General features: G+C 42.8%; 1 protein-coding gene across 2 annotated transcripts in view; it reads left to right on the top strand.

The window, feature by feature from the left end:
- fgf11a (fibroblast growth factor 11a) overlaps positions 1-24,882 on the top strand; it is a 96,303-nt gene that overhangs the window by 46,959 nt on the left and 24,462 nt on the right. For both annotated transcript variants that reach the window (XM_035626838.2, XM_035626839.2), the window contains one exon: positions 13,689-13,799. In XM_035626838.2, the coding sequence (XP_035482731.1) occupies positions 13,689-13,799 (111 nt within the window). The remainder of the gene's footprint in view (positions 1-13,688; positions 13,800-24,882) is intronic.

Here is a 24,882-nt window from a genome sequence, read left to right as displayed (position 1 = left end):
AGACTGACACAGTCACACTCCCACTGGACATCACAGACTGTGCCTTGCTCCACATCACTGTCGTGGGTACTTGCAGCTACACTCCGTTGGTCGGACGTTAGCATGTCTGCTCTACGCTAGGCCATTTCAAAATGCCCGACGTCGACAGTCAGGTCCTGGGAGGTGAATGAACTTTATCTCACTGGTACCCGGTAAAGACACTAACCCTACCCTGTCCTCACTGTCTCTCTCCCTCTCCTTGGGGGCGCGTCGCCCAAAGATTCTACAGCGATCCGTCGTTGTGTCTTGCCGTGTCAAAATAAAAGCCCATGCCGAGTCGTGTATTTGCGACATCTAATACAATTCAGGAAGCAGCGGTGCCAATATTTTTGCAAAATGAACTCAGAGGAAAGCAAAGCTTCTGAGAGAAATGTAATCTGACAGTGTTGACACAGTCTGTGAGCTGCGCCTGCGACACAAAGCAGAGGAGAGGATTGAAGCAGCGCGCCTACCTGTCAACAAACATAATGACAATTATCGAGGTCAAAAGAAATTATCAAGTTCATTTTCATGTATCGTACGATGAGTCGACAATGTAATTATCGGGACAGGCCTACACACACACACACACACACACACACACACACACACCGTAGTGCCCGTAAAGCGTCTGGTTTCACTCACACACTAATTTAGTTATTTTTGTTGGTTTACTCCCATGTGAGTCATTTGAGAAAGAGCATGACAGCAGCCTGACCTATTTTTTATCATGACCTTTGCCTGTGTGTGTGTGCTTGTGGACTTCTCATCTCGCCTTTTTAAAAAACGAGTACCATGATCTTCAGTCACACACATGCAGAAGATATTTAGTACAGTTTAACACTACTGCTACTGTCATATACAACATAACCTTAATCTCAAAATGTCAAACTGCAAAATTTGTATTTTGAATCTTTGAATTTCTGTCATCAAAGTGGGTGGACTACCTCTGCTTTTGCACCGTTGACCAGTTGCAAACTGCCAGCGGAGCTGCTGACAGCTGAGCAAATAGAAATGTGTCCAAAAAATGCAGGAGGCTATCATATTAACTTTTGCTGCATGACTTGCAAAAAACATCACCCTGAGGAGGTGTTCGTCATGCGCCCACTCAGATTCCAACAGCTTAGACCCAAATTTATTTTTTAATCCAGTCAGCTCAGATATACGGGATGCTCTCTGACCCCGTCTGTGGTATTTGCGTTAAGCTCTGACAACATGTGGCCATCTGCAACAGATTTTGATGTGGACATGTCGAGTTGGACATGTCATACACACTTATTTGTTTCCGAAACCTTTGGATCAGGTTCACTGCCGTCAGTGTTTTTTTTTTAAAATATTATCCCCTTAAACACTTTAGGCTTGGATTGTGGTCTATATGTACATGTCTTTATATGTGCACCTACTGCAGACATGCTTTTAGGCAGACATAGTAACTGACGTTTCAACTTTCAGCTCAACATTTTTGCAACCTGGTCCGAGTTGTGTCTTGTGTGGTAGTTCCTTCAAAGTTTTTCAGGTGTGATATTTATTTCCTCCACCTACGCTGCGTGCTGTGAGTTATGGCAAAAATATGCTTTGGGTGTCATCTAGAGAGAGCTTCTGTAGAACGGGAATTGGCTGGTATTTGCCTCTTATGGCTCTTAGGGGAATATTCCTATTTATCTATGTTTAGGTCAGCGCTTGCTAGGGGAGAGCTGGAATTTAAAACAAGTGTTTAAAAAGCTGGAAGATGTAAGGTGTCCTTTTTCTCGCTTCCTTCCTTCCTCTCTCCTCTCCTCTGTCCTCTTCCGCCATGTTTTTTCTGGCTTCCTCCTTTTCGGTATTCACCCGTTCCCTCCTTCCCTCCTCCTCCTCCATGTCTCTTTGTCCTTCGTCCCTCCCCCTCGGGTGAATTTAGGTCCTGGGCTTCATCTGCACTGGGTGGGCGGGGTCTGCCAGCTGATCGTTGCTGTATTTAACGAGTCCTGGGATACTTAAAAAACCTCTGCACCGGCCGACTCGCACTGCCCCGTTTTCCTCCTGCGATTCAGCCTCTGCAGTGTGCTGCTATAATACAAGCTTTTTAAAGTGAAGTTAAAAAACTGGAACACCAATTTCAATTCTTGTACCTTTCTTCTTGAACCTTTTTTGTCACTAGCAGTAGACTTCGGCATATAGTATAGCAAAGTCCTGTATCACGTCAGGACCAGTTGTTCCAGCAGGGCCTCTCTTATCGACCTGTCACCTCACCTTCTCTTTCAGTCGTTCCTCTGCACCTCCTCTTTCATGGTCACATCTCTGTTTTGCTTGCCTGTTACTCACAGACATCCCTCAAACAACAGCAAAGCCCCCACGGGCATCTTTCCTATGTCTTTGCTGAAGCAGCCCCCTCCCACCCTTTGTCTTTGCCCTCTTCTTGATTCATACTCACCATCTCTGGCTTACTCTTTTTCCCTCTCATCCCATTTTTTTAAAAATCTTTTTCTTTATTCCTGCCCCTTATCTTGCTCCCCATGTATGCCGAATCACTCATTTTCGGAGACAGTTGCTTTTGTTTCTGCCTCTCTCCCCCCCTTTCGCTCTCTGTGACTTAATCGCCAGGCCATTCATTTGAGCTTTAAATCATTAAGCTCTCGAGCACAGGCTGAAGAAGTTCACCCGTTGCTTTTCTAATTAATCCACCACTTTCTACTCTCCCTGACCCTATATGTGCATGTTGTGTCACTTCCTTTTCAAGCTGTTTCTTCTCCCCTTTTGAACACTTTCTCAATGTATTATGTATATTCAGGGAGTAGTTGTTGCTTCTTTATGTATGAGTACCTATACATTGTGGTTTAAAACCTTAATCTCTGTAATACTGTCATAGTCTATCTTGCCCACTTTATCATCATAGTTTTACGGCAGATATTCATCTCTCCACAGACTCTCCATCTAGAGTCAAACATAGCACAAAAAACATAAATTATAAAAATGGTATTTTAATTGTCCATGCTAAATCCCTTAACATTATGAACAATACAAAAAAAATCAAAGAGACAATTACCGTGTGCGTCCACGTGCATCTAAACGAACTCTGACCAACAATGCCACAGTCCATGAGTCTCTTATTAAATCTGGTTGTGTGACGCAGTTACATTTCATATCAAAATAAAAATCTGACACAAAGTGCACAAAAAAATCAACCAAAAGCACAACACAGTTGTTTTATCAATGATACCTTTTCATCATTGTATTTATTGCATTTTGAATCACTTCATTTATCTTCATTTTTTATTTAACTGCTTTTTAAGGCTGTATGAACCCAAACAGCTATGAATCAATGACAGGAACACAAACACTTCAATGCAGCTGTCACGACTTTCATGCCAAAAACCAGAGGTTAATTCAAAGGGTTATTCAGTTTTATTTAAGTCACAGTTTTGTTCATCATTCCTAACAGCAATTAATTAAAATTTTTGCATGACTACTTTATTATATGACTTGAAAGCTTTGTAAACTTTGGGTTGGTGGGGGAAATTGCCTTTATTTGACATTTGACAGTCCGAGTGGCAAAGGGATGGACTGCGTTTACAGAGCACTATTCTAGTTTCAGTCTCCCGCCCAAGGCTTTGACACGTGGACTGGAGGCGCCCGGGATTGAGCCGCCAACCTTCCTACTAATGGCTGAACCGCTCTCTCTCGTCTGGTGTCAACTGGACACAACCCCCCCCCCCCCCCCCACACACACACACACACAAACACACTCACTTTTTTCTGACTGGCTGCATACAACCATTTCATTACCGTCCTGAAACCGACAACGCAACAAGCACACTCACTTCAGCCGTGACTGGGGAGAAATGTAGGTAGGTTTTTAACTTGAGAAAGTGTTTGAGAAACTGAGTGGGACCCTGTAAGTGCTTTTGAAAAGTCACAGTCTTAAAATGTGGACCATTAACCTATTTTAATGACGTTTTCCCTCTCTCTGTGAAAGTCGGCTTTTAACCCCACATTTGAGTGCGATCATTCAGAACCACTATAAACACATGGTTTCGTCGTATGAACTCATCGTACAAACAAGGTTGTTTGACGCATCTTGTTACACCAGTCTTTTTTGTGTAGTAATTATAATCCCATCACATACATAAAATAATCTTTACAACCTCGGGAGCCTTTAGGCCATTGTAAACAGACTTTTACCATTCTCAGCTGCTCCTCGGCTCCTGCTGTTTGGACAAACCAGAATTAGATTTCCAGCAATGTCAACTTGAGATTTCCTAACCAAGCGCTTATTTGACTTCTCCACTTTGGTCAATTGCAGGGCTTCCAGGGCAGAGAAATTCACATTTGCTGTTCAGCCAGCTGTTGTGTTGTCAGCCCCACACTCAGATTCTGTCAGCACTGTGTAAAGCACGCGATCCTTCCTATAACCAAGAATATGACTAAGCTGGGAACTTTTAACAAGGTTGCACTTCATCACTTTCATGACTATTGATTCCCCTAAAAGCCAAAGTAGAAAGAGAGGGAGAGAAAGAGCGATTGGATGGAGAAGAGGGAGACGCAGTTTGTTTTGAAGGGGTCCCGCCCCTTTCTCACTCTCCGTCCTATGAGGGATGAGGCTGCTGGCGGTTTGGAGATGATGGATGGCCCTTGTAAATATGGCCATTACCATGTAGGCTCTCCCCACCTTAATCCCCATTATTCATTGTCAGCTGGGGCCACTGTAAGCCCCCAATTTTATGCAATTTAGCGCTGCACTTAAAGTAAATGTTGAAATATGAAAACGAGAACATACGGTATGTGGTGTTTCCTCATCCCAAATCCAGAGGTTCTTTTTAGGCTTTTGGTAAGAGTGCACATTTAAAAAAAACAGACAAATAACATTTCACTGTGATATAAAAATAATCTACATACAGTATCATATTCGAGTTCTCATTTCAATACGGGATGTGTTATTGCCTCCGTGGCGGCCGTGAAGCCTTTTTCCATTGGATGCCATAAATGCTGGGAGATGAAATACTAGCAGTTGTAAAATCCATATGTCCATGGATTAATAGCTTCGGGCTCTCTCGCTAGTGGTGAGAAAGACAATATTGGAGTCAGTGGGGAGTAACAAGCTTATTAACTCTGGAGAAAGCTGAGAAGTGTTCCTCAGACCAGCGTGCAAAGGCATGGCATGTTAAGCAGCGGCAGCCGTGCAGAGATTTGCCCACAGTGCTATTGTTGGTAAAGGACAGTTACACTGCCACGACCTCTGTCCACCGGCTGATGAATGTGGCCCAAACTGGATGTTGGGTTTAGGCAATTTCAACACAATAATAGAGTGCAAAAGAGCCGGATACACTGTAAGTTGTAGCGTGCCCTCACAATACAATGTAATATTAGTACAGACGCAGACTGGGAAGATGGCATTCTGTTAGTGCTGCTCTGTTTCTCGACCTCACGGAGTAAATACTTGAAACGTGTAACTGTGTTGCGTTTCCACCTGTCAGACAGCACAAAGAACAACGTGTCAGCCAGTTGTTCTGTGTTACAACTATTCAATTATGCTTCACAGCTTCAAGAATGGAAAGAAACAGCCCTTGCTCTATTGTATAGTTTAACACCTTATTTTGTGGAAATTAATATTGCCTCAAATTTGATAATGTTTTTTCGCTGACCTTTTTTTTAATGATGTCAGCTTGCCAACTGCATGGTTTCACAGTTTGTCCCAGCTGTTTTCTTGCTGCCTCTTGCCTTCTTCTCAGTGGATTGCAGAATTTAGTCCATAAATCTGTTTCCTACGAAAATCAGTAACACGAATATTACTGAATACAAGATGTTTCTTACTAGGGTCGCCACAGGAGTCGGTATTACCAGTGTTATACAGTGTTCAGGCACATACCGATTACATTACCTGCCCCCCCTCTCTGTTTCATCTTTTACATCAGCCCATGTTAATCAAAATTTAAAAGCTCCCAAGTGTAAAATGCTGTTCATGCAACGTAATTCGAAAGTCAACAGTATTTAACAGTAATACACAAACAGAAACATGTCCGCTACTGTAATTATTTTGGACCTATGATGCATTGCGATATATACAGTAAAAAATCACAGATCAAAACGTTATTGTAAAGTTTTACTGTAGAAACGATAGCAGCACCAGGGGAACACATGAAGGCCGCAGGTTTGTTGGTGCTAAACATTGTTGTATGGGATGAATTTGAACAAGTTTTAATCCTTTTTGGATATTATAATACTTATCATTAACAAATCACACAATGGATAACCTCTAGAACACTTAAGACCAGGGCATCTGGCAGTTTTTTTAGAGCCATAGCTGTACGACGTCCATCATGTTGCACCAAGTAAGAGGTAAAATCACTTTAAACATGTTTATTTGTCTCAGTAAATCAAAACCCTTAGACTGATGTTGGGCATCTTGATGCATAATTTTAAGTATGTTTACTATGTGTTATTAAGGTTATAAAGCTTTTGTTGGAATTGGGTCACAGACTATATCATCCTGTTGCAATAAATATGATGCAACTGTGGCTGTGGAATACCACTGCCAACAAAAAGAGACAGTAGCATATGTCTCTATAGATTTAATACAAAATATTTGTACATTAAAAACCAAGAGTTTTTGCAACGTGTACTAACTTTTCAAAATAATGCTCAAATACATTTTTTGCATTATTTACGGGTCAAAAGAGGGAACGCTGTACTTATTCAAATATTGTGTTTATTAGTATGTCAAATTGAATTGTGACACAACAAAGTGTTATATTAACTCAAATGGCTCAGTTCTTCATAGTAATTGTGTCAGGGAACCACAATTGATTTGACCATAACATACAGCACAGATGTTTAAAAGTGCAAGTCAAGCACTTCCAGTTGACTCACTATACATTCAGTATCCCGGCTGCTCTGTTTGTTGTGAATTCATTTTGGATGCTGCGATGCATGGAGCTGTGATTCTCTCAAAGTCTGTGTCTTCTAAACACTGAAACAGTTAGCGAACTACAATGACCACAATGACCAGCATCAGTGATGCGTCAGCACATCTGGGCTCCCTTGAGTTTTACTCCTGCGTCGGTGCTGACACAGACGGAACGGAGACCATTTCCGGTGACGTCTCGATAAAACAGATGGAAGCATAACAATCGGCAATTGTTGCAGTGCCGTCAGCTCCGAGTACTTTGACAGACTTTATTGACTGGAGAGAACAAAATGAATTGCCGTGCACTCTAAATGAAACGTCAATACAAATCGTCAGTGTATCCCAGTGCTCCTGAAGTGAACTGACTACCTGTGGGAAACATATATGCATATTTGTACAATTAAGAAATAAGAAATCTTTCATGACTCTCATGTCGCCCCCTTTCTTTCTCTCATCATATCATTGTCCCCAATATCACCACTTTGTCTCCTATTCTTCTTTCTACCCCCCACCCCCCTTTTGTCTCCTACCCTTCCTCTGAGTGACATGTCTGACATTCAGCATAGTTTGTCGAGCTTGTTCAAAGATATGTCACAACTCGAGTAGATTTGATATAATATTGATTAAACTTAGCAAGTTTAACAAACAGGGGCTTAGAGAATCTTGGCTTGAACTCATTTAGAGTTTGTCCAGTTATCATAAATCTTGGGAAATATCTTCAGGCCTTGGTTTGAAATATACTTTACCAAACCATAGGGGGCGCTACAAATACCAAAATTGTGTACCTCAAAAACGGACTGTCAGAATTTTACTAAATTAGCTGTATTAACCAAAATGTGAAGTATCATAAATGGGCTTGGCCACCCACATCTTCTCAACTCACGAAGCCATTGAGCAAAACTGATTTAATTCACTGGCGACATCTTGTGCCCCACATCTGTTGAATGGGAGGGGAATGATAGATCTTCCAGCGCACAATTAATGAAATGTTACACACGATTGTCAGGATTTAATTAGTGTACAGTTGGTGTTACACGGTCTTTAACAGAATTAAACTAGCTGAAGTGACTTTGTTCAGCTTTCTCAAGCCTGAAACCTGCTCATTCCTGCTCGCTAATTTAATTCATGCCCATTGAGCTGCCTCCCTCTGTTGAGTGCAAACGGGTTCGATCCCTTTATATTGGCCCTCGCAGCTATGATTATACATTTTCATACAGCATTGATATAAAAAGCCACGCCACACTTACGCCCACAAAATAACTATACTATGCTCATCACTTCTTTCAATCTCTTTTTACAGTGGCATAATCAATGCTGGCCTGGATCCTCCTTATTACTGTCAAGTTGTAATAATTTCATAATTTTGTCAATCAAAGAAAAAATTAACCCTTGCTTATTAGTTCAAAGTTTTGAAACTTGAACATTTAAACCATTCTTTCTACAGTGCACTACGATTGTTTCACACCCATTCACCATCCTCACCCTTACTCTCTGGATCACTACATATGGCATTGGGGCACACTACTTTATTCAGTGGTACTGGACATAAATCAGTTTTATTGCAGTTATCCAATATGGACGTTACTCCCAGGCTGGACCCCAAATGGTGAGAGGACACTTGAGAAAGATTGAGATGAACAGGGGTGAAGGAGACAAAACTATTTATATGTTTTGTGTGTGATGACAGACAGATATTGTCCCTGGCAGATCGTCTGATCCTTCAGCCGAGTCTGTTTTTATGGGCGTCCAACATACACACACACATCAAGACGTGATGAGGAAAGGAGGTGAGAATAACTCCAAAGCTGCTGCCCAGTTGTCAGCTGACGTGAGGCGTAGGGCAGCTGGAGGGTTCAGGGTGACTTTAATGGTTGAAATTCTCAATAAGTAAGATTAATCCTGCTCTTTATTAAGGTCACTCTATAATTAGCGTTCAATATCAGTGGGATTATAAGCGCAAATCCTCCTCATGTATAAACACATGCACACACAATCCCTGCGCTTTTGTGCTGTAGGATGTGATGCGGTCCGATACCAAATCTTTTGTTTGTTGACTAATGCGCTGATCTTCCCCAGCATACATTCTGATGTGACAATATCCTGATTGCAGTCCACACAAGCATGAATTTGGTTTAGTCCCCATGGTCTTATTGCCATTTTCAGAGGCTTTGCCACCCTTCCAAGAATAAAACTCCAAGGGGAAACTCTGCAATGCTGTAATATTTTGGGGGAAAATGAAAATGATAATGAAAATGGCAGCTTTAATGAAAAAATGGCAGCGTGAGCATTAAAAGCTTTCCTCAGTCAAACCAAATAATGGATTCAGGATTTAACTAGCCTGATGTTATAGCCTTAACCCTGAATCAGAGATTTCCTTCCTTCACACGCTTCTGAATACAGGCCGACTGAAAGGTAAAGTGCTTAATGATTCTGAGGGGCCCTCCAAGCGTCAATCCACTTCAAAGTCAATTCACACTTCAAAGTTCTCCTCAGCTCAGAAAAGTAGCCATACAATGTCTTGTGTGGCTCAGGAGGAAGTTTGTCTAGTCTGAGAAAACAACCCAGATGATCCCATTAGGTAAAGGCCTGCATTGCAAACTGGGGGGTTGCAGGTTGTAGTATGGGAAATGTAGGTTACCTTTTTATTTCTTTTTACGTGATCCGCACTTGAGACTGTCATATCAGCCTCTGCTTGACTGACTGGTATTTCCGAATCATATTCATAGAGGTGCATAATGTAGTTAGCCCTTTTAACCTAAAATCCTCATTGCTGCGCAGATTCTTTGAAAGCTCCCTCAAAGAGCACCACCTTACACAAAATCTAAACTAGCTAAATCATAATATGTCTAAGATTTCACATCCTGTCCAAATGAAGTTTGAATTCTATGTATGATATGCACACAGTTTCTCATTAAGAAATAGGATCAAACTTTTACCAGACAAAAGCTGCTAAGATTGGTGAACAACCTGCAAATGTAAGGTGATAAGAAAGCTGATAATTATGCACCGCTATTAGCTGAGCCTACCAATGTCAGGTCGTCCGTCCGTCTGTCAGTCCTGTCTCCAGTCTGACAGTGGTATCTCCACATTTACTTGCTGGATCTCCTTGGACGTTGGATAATATTGGATACTTTCTGATGATCATTCTCCTTTGATCGACATTTGGTCCCATGCATTTCAAAAGACATGGGTCATTTTGTTCTGAAGTAAGATATTCATGATCTCATCAAGTGTCTTTGATCGATCTTGAGCTTTCCTCTGGTGCCACCATTCGAGCAAACCATAGGTGCATCGGAATATAAGAGGTTCTAAACATTCCTTAGGTGTTGGCATTCTGGGCACATGCTTGGTTTCTTCGGGAGAAATCAATGCTATATAATCCAATTAAATATTACTTGATTGACTTCAGTTATTTCTAAGTGAGTTTTAAAAACCAATTCATGAAAACTATAATATATACTATCATATATCATATATTATAGGTAATCACCGTCTTTCCTCGCATTTTCACTAGAGTCCTACTGTCAAACTAATGGGTTCTTCACACACTCCACACACTGTGTGTTTTATTTAAACCCTCGGTTTAATTAACATCCAGCCTTAGGTATGACTCAAGGCAATTTCTCCTCTGCACTCCTCATGTATTGTGTGTGTGTGTGTGTCTGTGTGTGTGTGTGTGTGTATGTGTGTGCGTTAGCTCTGTACTTGCATCAGTAGTCGTGCTTGTCCTTGTGTCCAAGCAGCATTTCCTCTGAAGGTCTTGGATCATGCCGCTGTTACCAAACCGCGCTGAACGAGGGCGGAGTCACGCTAAAGGTCAACAGCCGCCTCCCCTGTGGGTGTGTGTGTGTGTGTGCGTGTGCGTGTGCGTGTGCGCGCTAGTTGCTCAATCCCTCTCTGCACTGTGGCAGATGTGTTAAGCAGCACATGGCCTGGAGTGTGGTCTGTGGCTTAATTTGAGATTAACAGTCAGGATATTACAGATTACCACACTCCACGTTTGACCTTCGGCGTCTAGTCAGCCTGCGACGGACGGATGAAGCTTTTATCTTTGAGTAGTTACATACACTGAATCTGGTGGCTGAGGACAGCACGTCCGATGAAAAGCTTCAAGACATGTTGGGTCACACTGTCATCTTGAAAGGAGGCATTCACACACAAGTGTTTCTTTGATTAATTCACAGACATCAAGGCTTCACTCGAATGCTGATGATCTTCAGCATGAGATGCTATGCAGAACCGTCTCTAAAGTCTGCTCCTTTATACCCATTTAAACAGCCGTTTATGTGATATGGTTGGTGTGTGATATGGGAAATGTAGGATCCAAAAGTACTGGAAGTTCTGCTTTTTACGTTTTCTTTGTGTTAAAAGTCTCTTTTGAGCCTTTTAACGCCATTGGAGTGCAATGCCAAATTGATGGAATATCCTGTAGGGCGAATTGCAGCTGTGGTAGATTTACAAAATGTGTTTAGTCTACTGTAACATAAAAAAATGTTTTAAAATGCAGGAAAATAAACTTCAGATAATCACCCGAAGAGATTTTATTTTGTTGCGTCATACTTTCGGGACAATTTAAAGGCTCTGCATGAGCGTCTGAATATCTTGCAGTTCATCTCTCTCTCTCTCTCTCTCTCTCTCTCTCTCTCTCTCACACACACACACATACACACACACCCCTGCTGTCAACCGAGGGCCAACTGCCAGCTGCCCCCGTACTTCTCTGTCCTCATCCATATTTGATGTGTCTCATAAAAAGTTGATTGTGGAAACACTACAGCATTCTGACATTCCTTCTGATCCACTGTTTAGTCTCCCTCAGTACTTTGCAGTGGAAGAGCCCCCACAGTTATGCGTGTGCATGCCCAGAGAGGAGGAAGAAACGCATCCCAACCCAAACACGAGGTTAGGGAAACACACGTCAGACCATCTCCGGAGCAGTGGCGGATGAAAATGCTCACTGGAACAAATAGCAGTCGGATGCCTCGGAGTGCATTGAGTAAATGACGACAGTTGGTATTTGAGAGCGGGGTAAACAGACGATCAGGGGAGGTTCATTAAACTTTCAGCACAGCGACGAACGTGCTCTCGCTCTGAGGTCAGACTAAGGGGTACTTTAGAGTCTATATTTCAAGCTACCACAAAGTTTTACATCTGTTCAGTGAAATTATCACAACTAAGACACAGAAATAACTGCACAGTTCCAGTTCCGGGGGAATGTCACACACTACACGGTCCTTCACCAGGTGAAATGTCTCCAAAGAACATTTTGTCACGAAAACACACGCGAGAAGTGACATGGGAAAATACGCGATACACGCGCGAAAAATGAATCGTCTGTCACGTTCACGATGGACGTCGGAAAGGAACTGTGGTGTTCAATATATTATACAATACTCTTATGTTGAAAGGTCGAGAAAGGAAGTAGTTCGAGGGGACGCTCCGTGTGTTGTGTGAAAGGAGAGAAATGATGATGTGTTAATATGTAGTTCGGCATTAAAGCCAGCTGGAGGTTACAACCATTATCTGTTGCAGTGATAATGCACAACACGACAGAAACAAATAATAGGAGCAAATAGTCTTAAAAGAGCGTTTTGTGTACTGTGAACTCGGCATGAATTGACAACTAGCAGCTTATATTTAAAAAGTGCTGCTCGGCGATATGGAAGAAAAATTTCATCTCGATAATTTTTTTCATGCTGATCGATATCGATATATATCACGGAATAAAGCTTCCCTCAGTCAAACCAAAGAATGGATTCAGGATTTAACTAGCCTGATGTTATAAATCATTATTTCTGTCAAGCTTAAACGTTGTGAGATGAAAGGATATAATATTTAAACCAAATGTTATAACTGCTGCTATATAACGCAGTTGTATAAATACAAATGCCGCATCTGCTACAAATGCTTTTGACACAGTTTGCAGCGCACGCTACAACTCTGCCTCTTGGCGGACTTTAAATAATCCTTGGACGCTTCTTTTAATCAATGTCCTCATCTTTTGAGCCTAGTGTCCGTCGGGACGTCTCCTTTGGTAGCGCTGTCGCTCGAGTTAACATGTACTGTCGTCATTTTCTCTCTTATTTCGCTCTCACTCCTGACGGACTGCTTCTCCGCTCTGTGCTGTGTGCGTCGACCTAACTTGACGTGGATGTAACTCTATTCCAGCCACATGATTGGTTCGGCACGGCGCTATTCTCATTATCATTGGCTGTTCGTGGTGTCTGTCAAAACATGGATGGAATTAGTTCTATCGAAGATTTCTATCGAGGAAAAGTTATTTTGCGAAAATCATGCTTATCGTTTTATCGCCCAGCCTTAATTCCTGCTTTCTTATTTGAAACTGTTTCAGTAACGCTAACACCTTTATACTGCAAAATACATACAGTAGACTTCCCCACTACTGCCTCATTAAATGGAAAGGTGTTTCCATGTGTGAAACCTACTACTATGTCGATTCTCTAGTCCTTTAGTTCTAATACAGTTCTTCAAGTTGGAAGTGCTCGTCTGATGGGACACAAAATGAACAGAGCGCCTGTCTGACTCGAATCTGTCTGTGAAAGACAGAGGGCCCATCAATCCATCTGAAAGCCACAGTCTCTCTCTCTCTCTCTCTCTCGCGCACCCACACAAACGCACGCACGCTTCACTGTTTGACCATTTCACAGAGTAAATATCAAGACTTGCCCGTTGTTTAGTCAACGTGCATGCCCGCAGGTAGCTGTCTGCGTTAATATACGCGCAGCCAACAAGTGCCAACGTGTGTTTAACCCTTGTGTTTGCCCCGCAGAGCCCCAGCTGAAGGGCATCGTCACGCGGCTCTACTGCAGACACGGCTTCTACCTCCAGATGCTTCCGGATGGCACCATGGAAGGCACAAAGGACGAAAGCAGCTCCTTCTGTAAGTGAAAAGAAAAAAACATCTGAGGCGTGAGAGATGTTGTCACTTAGTCTGATGAAGGTGTGTGGTTTTTCTTGGCTCATGGCATCACATGTAACTGCTTGGATCCCCCCCCCCCCCTAGCAGTACACCGGCCACGCTTCCTGGTTTTATTCACACTAGGATCGCTCGGGCTGAGAACGTATACACACTTGGCGAGGTGCACTGTCGGTGAATGCCAGCTAAATGCGATTTGTTCACGCTGCGCAATAAATCAAAGCATATCCCTTGCGAGGAGGAATCTTTTCAGAAGCATCTTTTAAGTTTTTTTTGCATACAAACGGTCTGACCTTTACGTTACGAGATTCATGTGCCTATGAATTACTCATCTGTGTGAGCAGTGTATTCAGTGTACGCTAGGTGTGTGGCGGATGTGTGCTATAAAGCAGCCAGTGTCAAACGTTCTCAACATCCCTGCTCATCTCAGATACTACATGCGAGTACTACATTGTGATTCCTAAAGAATTTTGAATAGCCACTAAAATCACTACAGGTATTAGTCTGTGTTTCCAGGTTAGAATAACCTGGATTTGACCTTGAGGTTTACCCTCGGCATTTGTCCCGTAAAGAAATCCAGCAGTGCGTTTTATGTAAGTTGGACATCGGATACGAACTAATTGCATGTGTAACTTTGAAGTTGTGTTCCTTTGGAGTGTTCAGGGAAACTTGTGAGAGGAGGCAAGTACTGTATGCGCCCCCCAGTGTTTTGAATCCTCTGGTCACATCTGTTTGGTTAAATGAGGCCCACAGCAGCTCCTGAAAGCTCCACCATCACTGATCAGACCTGCTCCCTCCTCTCCCTCTTATGTAACTGCACACCTACACTGGAGCAAACACTGCCGCATACGCTGAACTTTAAACATTCTCCTGTCCAATTTGAAATATTCATCGCATAGTACTTCAGGGCAAATCCGAAGGCGAACAGGGCTCATTTCCAGGCGGATATAAAGACGGCTGTTATGCAACAGCCTTTCTGCTTTGTCGGGGGGTATAAAACATCAGTCAGCGCGGGGTCGCCCCACAAAATGTTTGCACAGGTCAGACATACGGTTCATTTTTATGACAACTATAATTCCATCAATCCCGGGATATGGTTTTAAGGGGGAGTTGACAGGTAAGTTCTGTGGAACTCAGAAATTGCACACTCTCTCTTTTCATCCGATTCAGATAATTTATTCATGCATGCAGGAATCGTTGAGTGATTGACATCATTGTGAATGAGCATCAATCAGCAGAACAACCATCTACCTGGCTGCACAGAATATTGAAAGAGTAGAAATTGCTGTGTGAGCGCGTGTGTGTTTGTGTGTGTGTGTGTGTGTGTGTAGTAGACTGTCAAGCTTATCGTCAGTAGTCTCCGTGGGAGCAGTGACTTACTCTGTAATGCAAACTGGCCTGGAACTGGAGAGCTCTCAGTTTCACTGTACTTCAATTTCCCCCTAAAATCTCCCTCCTTTTATTTTTTTTTACAGCCAATTGAGATCACGTTTTGAACTATCTCTATCAACAAAGTAGTTCAAGAACTTCCCTGACCACTGCACCCCCCCCCCCCCCCCCCCCCCCCCCCCCCCCAAAAAAAGCCCTGTTCCATCTCATCCCTTTTCTATGAATACATTTCTTCTCACCCCAAATTTGCTGGGATGTCATTTGATTAAATACACACAGATTCATGAATATGTACTTTGGAAGCAAAGTATCGACTCTAATGTAGGTCTGGATCTGAATCAAACTCCGCAGATAAGGTCATAAGTCTAGGTAGCCTAAAACTAGTCTCAGTAAAAAAGGTAATAAAGCAGGACGCATCTTAGTGGCCTTCATTTTCAATCCACTTCTATTTATATAGCACCAAATCATAACATACGATATCTCAGGGCACTTTGCAGAGTAAGGTCAAGAGGTGAAGCACTTGACAACAGCGGAAGTTGGAAAACAACTCACTTTCAACAGGAATTGGGCGGTCGAAGGGGTTTAGAGGTGAGAAATGGGGGGGGGGATAATGATGACGATGAATGTTGAGCAGTCAGGGATACCTGTGGAATGAGGACAGGGATAGAGGAAAAGCACTACCTATATGAGTGGAGACACCAAGTTAATGCATGCAGTTGTGTGATATATATACATTTGCGAGAGAAGGAGAGAGAACAAGTTCCCCCCAGCAGTGTAGGCCTATAGCAGCATAACTCAAGAGACGGTTCAGGATGCACCTGAGCAGCTCTTACTATAAGCTTTATCAAAGAGGAAAGTTTTAAGTGTAACCTTAAATGTAGAGAGGGTGTCTGCCTCCTTTGACACAAACTAGTTCCAGAGGAGAGGAGCCTGATGGCTGAAAGTTATGCCTCCCATTCTATTCTTACAGACTCTGGGAACCACAAGTAATCCTGAGTTTATACAGCGAAGTAATTTATTGGGATACTACGGAACTATGAGCTCTGTAAGATATGATGGAGCTTGATTATTAATGGCTCTGTACTGTAGGTGAAGAGCAGCATTTTGAACTCTATTCTGAATTTTTCAGGGAGCCAAGTCAGAGATGCTAACAGGAGAAATATGATCTTTTTTTCTTCTGGCTGGAGGCTTTTAACAGACTCACTGGGACATCCTAACAGTAACTAATTTTAGTCAATAGTTAGGATGTCTCTAATCTTGTTAATATTTCACAGGTGAACGAAGGCTGTCCCAGAGACTAGTTTGTCAAAGATAACTCCAAGGTTCCCTACATTATGATGTTTTTAAGACACTCCTGAAGTTTGACTTATTAGAATCATATGGTTAGATTGATATCACCTTTGTTAAAAATGAAGCTTTGCGGTAGTTCATGCAGGACAAGGTAGTCATACGCCCCAGCCGTAATCGGCTGACAGCCCGCTGATTGAACAATTGCCATAAGTCACACACCAATCACAGCCATCCTCACTCAAGACAGATCCATTTCGAAGAAGATTGCAACCTCGACACCCAAGACCACGAGGGAGAGACAGAGGAAAAGAGCCGCAGCGCTAGTTTGGCAGGTAAAAGTCCTCCGTCCATAAAACACTGGCCAGTGACTAAGATCTCAAAGTTCACTACAGCCGAAAATACCTCCGCTCCCTCGTGGGTCAGTCACAAAGAACTCTCCAGGTTTTCGTTGAAAATCCGGACCAGGATCCAGCTGCAGTTCCTCCCATCGCTTCATCGTCCAAGAAAGTTCTTCAAAGAAGAATCACTGTCGCACGGCTGCTGCTAACGCTAACAACGCTGCCTCCGTTTGCGCTAACACCGCTTCTTGGAGGCCAAGACTCCAGAAATACGACCATCAGGACCACTCAGACCACCATGCAGTCCTCCCTCAGCGTGATGAAATTCCGCCTCCAGGTTTTGGAAACCCGCCCGGCAGCAGCTACCAACATCAACTCCAGGGCATCTACAGCGACAGCGGCCTCGCCTTCTGAGCGCTTCCGGGTGACATCACGACGCACAGGACGCTGGGAACTGTAGTTCCCGCAGCTTCAACGGGAGCGCCACTCTTCCACCTGCCGCTGCCGTTTTTCGTCAGCTGAGGAATCGAATCCTCGCTGGTAGTGACATTAATCTGGTAAACAAAAAAAGATGTTCGGCCAAAAGAACTGCTCGCTTTTCCTTCTCGCTCTTCCCATTGTTGTCGCATGCAACCTATGGTCTAGGAAACAAATCTGTGTTTTCTGTGATAACGAGGCTACTGTTAATATCATTAAAAAGGGTTGCACTAATCCCCTTTATTAAAAACATTTGTTAGATGACTAACGTGGTTATATCCCAGGCAATTTCACAACGCACCTGCCTAGCTTGGACAATAAAAGTGCTTACTCCCTGTCCCGATTTCAAATTCCAGGAATTAAGAATCCGCTGCGCCTCAGGGCCTGCGTTGCCCAGGCTTTCCACAAACTGTACTAGACTAGAAGATTCACTTCAGTCTTACGTGATCTCTGCATCTCATTACACGACACTTGCATGGTCCTATTTCACTTCATTCTGCGCTGCTTTCTTCGTTCCTGCAATGCCCGTTAACATCCCTATGACCTCTCACAGGGTGCATGCTTGCATCCCTCCCAAAAGCATTTGGGTCAGCTGAGGTCTGCAGCATGCCTGCTGCCACACATATATTTCACATAACTGTAGTATGACCTCTCACAGGGCGCATGCTTGCATCCTTCCCAAAAGCATTTGGGATAGTTGAGGTCTGCAGCATGCTTGCTGCTACACATATATATTTCACATAACTGTAAAAGACCTCTCACCTTAGGCAGGGGTGCTTCGGAACCTTTAAGCAGATTTATTACAGAAGCGTGTTTCTTCACTGCATTTTATGGGTTCCCGAGGTGCGAACACACTACCAGCTCAGTTCATTTCTTACCATTTCGGACATCACAGTAGATACTCACATGTTTTCAATCCACATCAAACATTCTAAAACAGACAGGGAGGGTAAATGTTCAACTGTTGCCATCTCTCGATCTAACACAGCTTTTTGTCCTCATTCTTCATTGACCCGGTACCTACAACGGCATCCTCGCGTGAGGCAAGACCAACAGTTGTTCCTGACCGACAAAGGAAAGGCCACGTCAAGGTCATGGTTCACAACCCGTCTCCGACTCCTGCACAAACAAAGTGGACTCCCTCTTCAGCTGTACACCTCTAACTCCTTCTGCATCGGCGCAGCAACATCCTCAGCTGCCTCGGTTCCATTATCTACTCTGTAAGACACGGGTTGCTGGTCTTCAGCCCGTGAAGTTACGCTCGCCCTGGATAAACCACATCATCTCAACTCAAAAGGCCATGAACACTAACATCTAAAAGCAAATTTCCTCACTGCGTTATATAAATGCTGCATTTGGAAGTGGTTGGCTGGGTTTCATTGCGCATATTTTGGTAGTACGACCTCTTACAGGGTGCATGCTTGCATCCGTCCCAAAAGAATTTGGGATAGCTGAGGTCTGCAGCATGATTGCCGGTACATGTAAATATTTCACATAACTGTAGTATGACCTCTAACGGGTTGCATGCTGCATCCTTCTCAAAAGCATTTGGGATAGCTGAGGTCTGCAGGATGATTGCTGCTACACGTATATATTTCACATAACTGTAGAATGACCTCTCACAGGTTGCATGTTTGCATCCTTCCCAAAAGCATTTGGGATAGCTGAGGTCTGCAGGATGATTGCTGCTACACGTATATATTTCACATAACTGTAGAATGACCTCTCACAGGTTGCATGTTTGCATCCTTCCCAAAATCAGTTGGGATAGCTGAGGTCTGCAGCATGCTCGCTGCTACACATATATATTTCACATAACTGTAGTATGAACTCTCACGGGTTGCATACTTGCATCCCTCTCAAAAGCCTTTGGGATAGCTGAGGTCTGCAGCATGCTTGCTGCAACACAGATATTTCACATAACTGTAGAATGACCTCTCACATGGTGCATGCTTGCATCCCGCCCAAAAGCATTTGGGATAGCTGAGGTCTGCAGCATGCCTGCTGCTACACATATATATTTCACATAACTGTAGAATGACGTCTGACGGGTTGCATGCTTGCATCCCGCCCAAAAGCATTTGGGATAGCCGAGGTCTGCAGCATGCTTGCTGCTACTCAGATATTTTCCTATATAACCTGGCTGATGCTTATCTTTGGCGTTATCCAGCTTGGCGCTGGGTTCCGTTGTTTTGGTAAAATGTATGACGAGAGTGTTCCTAACTGAATTATGCTTTAGTGATGCTTTTATTGTTTTTGCATACTGTATAATGTTTTGGGCTTTTTGGGACTTTTTGCGCCTTGAAACCTAATTGTTTAAACAATTAGTTGCCATGAATAGAACCTGATGTTTTCATAGTTTTTGAACACCGTTTAAAATTGTTTATTTCAAATATCTCAGTTATTTGGTGGCATCTGAAACTAGGGTGACATCACTAACAAGAAATGCAGTCAGCAAGAAATAAAGTATAAAAACACAAGTTGCTGACAAGTCACCAGTTAATTTTAGAATGCTAACATACTACTGAGTTTTCGCTGACCCCTCCTCGTGTTACTTTACATGTCTGACCTGAAGAAACGCCACCATGGCATACCTTTACCTGCTGCGTTCACTTCCTGGTTCTCCTGTCAGGAAGGCTGGATGTCGAAGGGCTTATGCTGATGCAGGGACAAAAGCTGGAAGGAGGTGTGGAAGCCCTGAGGGTTGTGGCGGGACAAAAACATGACAAGAGTGGCTTTTTGTATGGCCTTGCAATACTCATCACTTTTTTTAGAAGTTCCCTTAGGCCTTCCACAGCAAGGCGATAGAGGAAGTTGCCAGGAAGCGCGAAGTGACAAAAAAGCGGCAAAGGGATGGAAACAGAGAATTAGAGGATCAGAGACGCAGAGAGGAAGAGAAAGAGGGCACAGTGGAACATGCCCCCCCAACTGAGCTAGCGTGACAAGATGGGTTGGCAGAGGAAGAGAGAGACGGGGGACGCAAGGGGGGGGGGGGGGGGGTGTGAGGGTGACAGAGAGAAAAGGGAGAAGAGGGGAGCAAGGAAAGCCAGAATGAGCAGCTGGCACGTAGCTGATGTGATGGCGAGACGACTGCGTCTCCCCCCTCTGGTGGGAGGTCAGAGGAGCTAAAGGCCCCCAACCCCCTTGCTCTACCCCTCCTTCCCCATTATTGGCTTGTCCAGGCTGTTATGTAATGAAGCTGGAAGAGGCACAAAGGGAGGACAGTAGAGTATGGTGAGGGAGTTGTATTCAGTGTGGAAGATGGTGACCGTAAAGAATTGTGCTGCATTTTTTTTCTCACATTTATGCCTCTTTATTACGAATCACTCGTTCTTTAATGTCTGCGGAGAGTTGTAAGCTTTGATGCAGTTTCCAAACCTTCAGGTTGTAAGTTCCCATGCACGTCAGTATATTGTGAAACATTCAAAAAGAATTTAAAGGAAACCAACCTGTTCCTAATAATCTGAAGTATCTGATATATTGTAACTTTGACCTGATGTTGGTGCTAGATGAAAAAGCCCCATGGATTCCTGCACCAAAAAGGCACAGGAGTCCATCCAAAAGTTGCCAAGACATTTATCTCTGAAACACAAACGTCAGCCTGCTGGTGGCGATAGAGTACAAACTCCTGAGATCACCAAAGTTGTCATCATATATCATGGGGGCCTTGAAGGTCTGTACAAATGTCTGTACTCCATCCAATTGGTGTCTAGATATTTCAGTCTGGACCAAAGTCTGGACTGCACAGCATTTACTATAATGTGTAAAAATGTGTAATATGCTTTGGAAATATACAGCGTGAAAAAAACAAACCTTTTAGTTTCCATCCTTTTTATGTGATGTCTTATAAAAACTATATTTCTAAGAAGTATAGTAACGTTTGAATCCCCCATTTCACATGAGCAATTTTGGGAGCCTGAAAATGTTTAAAAGTATCTCATATCTTGAAAGTAAAAAAGGAGAGAATACAGATTCATCTGAAAATATATAAATATATTAACATACAGTAATTATACAGTGACCTGCAAGATTTCCCTCCCCTACAAGGATTCTCTACCCTAGGACTGGGAATTAATTCTTTAAAGCTAATGAAAACTAGTTTTCAAAAAAGTTCTTCTCTATAACATAACACATTCATGACTAAATGAGAACGAACCAAAGTTAGTCAGTAATGATTTATTAAGAGATTTGATTGGCAGTGCTGGGAATTTAAGCAAACAATCCCACAACTGATGGAAATAAGACATCTTACTTTCCAACTGAGGCCCTGTCACTTCAAACCAGGGACAACAGTAGACAAAAAGACTGAAATAGCAGTAGTTGCTTATGTGAAATAGTCACAAACTGTTATAACTGTACTATATTATTTTGTGGTCATGTAGGATCCTGCAGCTCATAGAGAGATGATGGAGAAAATAGGCTTTCATAGTCTTCATCTGTGCCAGAGTGTGTCTATGTTGAGGTTAATCAAAATGCAAAATAAGGCACAGACATTAGAACGAATCCCACAGCTGCATTGGAATTGGCAACTAAACTGAGATAGGTGACAGAATGGAAATGTGTCATAGAAAAAAAGAAACCGATTAAGAAATGGAGAATGAAGCCGCTGGTGCGATTGTCACTGGATTTGGTCTTGCTGGAGAAGAGGAGAAGTGGAAAAATGAGACAAATGAGACACGGAGACAGCTTGAGAGAAAGAGCAGGGGAAAAAAGAGGGAGACAGAGAGAGATGAAAGCTATAGACTCTGTTTTGTACTTCGAAAAAGTGACGAGGAGGAGCATCATTCCCTTACTTCCATCCACTGTAATTACATTTTCCCATTGCTGGTAAAAATTTTGACTTATCTTTCTCTGCGCTCTGGAACAAGTCTGCTCTTTCTTTCTGTTGAACTTCCCTGAGTGCTTGATTATGCTGCTTCGGAGAGGGAGAAATTCAAAGACTGGAAAGGCAAATGAGGGAAACTTTGCTCTGTGTGTGAGCTGCAGTATTCGGGGGGGGGGGGGGGTTTGCGAAAGGAAACTCTCTGTCAGGTGGTGTGATGAAATGTAAAAGAGAGCAGCAGATCCGGCTCGTGAGGATGAGAAGAAAAGCATGGGGGAATACCAACGATGGAGAAGTGAGGACAGGGGATACAAAGAGTGGAGGCAGAGACAAGAGGAGTGATTGATGTCACGGACAGAGATGGCTGCGGGGCAAAGTGGGACAAAGATGAATGGCTGCGGATGGAAAAGTATTGGTTTCAGAGGTCTGTGGGAAACGACAGCTGGCAACAAGGGAATTGATAGGGAACAAATAAGGAAGAAGAACAGTTGAGATGTATTAAAAAAACAATGAGATAAGAAAGGGTTGGTAATTCATGACGAGATGGGGAAAGAGAAGAGAAGAGAAGAAAGGGAAAGTCAAATGGACTGAAAGGGAGACCGATAAGGAATGAGGAAAGCCTGGGGGGGGGGGGGGTAAAAGTTAAATAACAGGAGAGTGAGGGGAGCTGTCGTCAGAGTCATCGACCACCGGGGAAATCAGCCATGAAGCACGGCTGCAATTCATTTAATCCACTATTGAGTCTTTAAGGCTCTTTTTTTGACAGTGTGTGAAAGCAGAGAGGCGATTTCATTTGCTGCCGATGCAAATCAACCGCCCGGCTCGTTTCAAGATGCTGATGTTTTTTGAAGTTCTTGTAAGTGTAATGAAATCAGAACGATTTAAACATTTGCCAATAGAATTGACTGAGAATACAGTACTTTTAATTGTACATATTAAACATTGTAGTAGCTAGTAAAATCTCAGATGCACATCATTTTTGAATGGGACGTCCTAGCTCTATGTGTATGCTGTAAATTCACTTTGTTATTTATATTAATGCACTGTTTTGTAGTTAAAAAATAAATCTTAAATTGAGCAGTGACGATTCTGAGATGCTCTTTGTGTGTTTACTTCTAAAATATTATAAGACTAAATACACAGAAAGTCTACATACCTGCTGCAAAAAAATCCGCAAAAAAATCCACAACTTTCTCACTCAATGAAAAGAGATAAGTTGCAAGTGTATAACAATATTTATGAGGTTAGCAACGGAGACTTGGCCTTTAGACATTATTGATTTGAAGCACCTTCATTAAGTGTGTAGGCCCATATGAAGTCAGGTGAAAAGGCAGGTCTAAACTACAAGCCAGCCGGTAGATGATGACAACTTGAATACTGTTGAAAATTACAGTAAAGCCTTAAGGTACATTAGTCAGATTAGAACAGGACCTGATGGTAGAAAGTCTGCCAGAGGAGAATAAAGGCAGAACGTGAATGAAAAGATCTTCCTTATTGAAGTTTTGCCACAGCTTCATGTCATCACTTACTACTAACTACAGTACACTATTTATACTAGTACTTCCATAAAGGTTCAGTGTGTAGGATTTTGGATGACGTATTAGAAAAATAATATTCATAGTTATATTTTGTGTATAATCACCAGAAACCGAGAATTGTTATTTTTTCATTAACTTAGAGTGAGCTGTTTATAGCTACATTTGGGAGCGGGTCCTACGACACAGAATCCATGTATGCCGTGGTTTAGCGCCATGTTTCTATGGTAGCCCAGAAGACAATAAATGTCCACACACCTCGGGGACCGTTATACCAACTGGTCTTACGCCTGGTCTTAAGCTAATTCAGTCGTATCTGGCATTTCCAGGTCAGGGTGTGTGTTTGTGTGTGTGTTGGGGGGTAGGTAGGTAGTAGCCAGGTGTCGGTAGCCAGGAGTCGGCTTTATGCAAGAGATGGCATGTGTGGCAGGGGAAATTGAACTTAATATTAATTTATAAGCATCAGTGATCGTTGTGGCCATCATCAGTCACAGGGATCATCGTCTGTTGGCCCAAAATTGGACATTTACAGAATCACGCTTTGCTACTACCAGGCAGACGAGTCTTAAGTTCGGTTGGTGCATCTGACTTTAAGTCCATTTTAATGACTGGTCTTAACAAAGACAGACTTAGCAGACCAGTTTTAGTAAAGACCAATGTGTGCAACTGGTCCCAGTTGTCGCTCCCACAAACGTTTTGATTACAGGGCAGTTTTTAGACCTTTTTGTCTGAAGAGGATCTTTCGCTTCTGTCCAGCACCTACTGCTAATCAAGTTTGGATGTGCATGCTTTCGTTTACTTTCTACGGCAGCCCAGAACAGACAAACAAAACGCGGGCTCTAGAGAGGGTCTTTTAAGTTGACCACTGCCGGTTGTACTTCACGCTTTTAAAGGGGAGGGGGAGGTGAGGGGGTGAGCACTAAATCCTTTGCAGACCGATCCTTTAAGGTTGTCCTCGTGGTTACAATAATAAACACGTGGTTAAGTTTGTGGAATGGTCATGGCTCGGTTTTTGCTTGGTTTAGACTTATGAAAAGATTATGATTTGGGTGAACAAAAGTTCTTCTTAAATTTTTGAGGAACTTTGTCGTACTTACAATATAAACCCATGATTAAGATTGATGCAATGGATAAAAGAAACAAAACTGACCATCGGTTTCAGATTCCCATATTTTGTCTTTCCATCCATCCACCAA

Source organism: Scophthalmus maximus, chromosome 2, assembly GCF_022379125.1.
Source record: "Scophthalmus maximus strain ysfricsl-2021 chromosome 2, ASM2237912v1, whole genome shotgun sequence".
Classification (NCBI taxonomy): domain Eukaryota; kingdom Metazoa; phylum Chordata; class Actinopteri; order Pleuronectiformes; family Scophthalmidae; genus Scophthalmus; species Scophthalmus maximus.
This window is presented reverse-complemented; position numbering and strand designations above follow the sequence as displayed.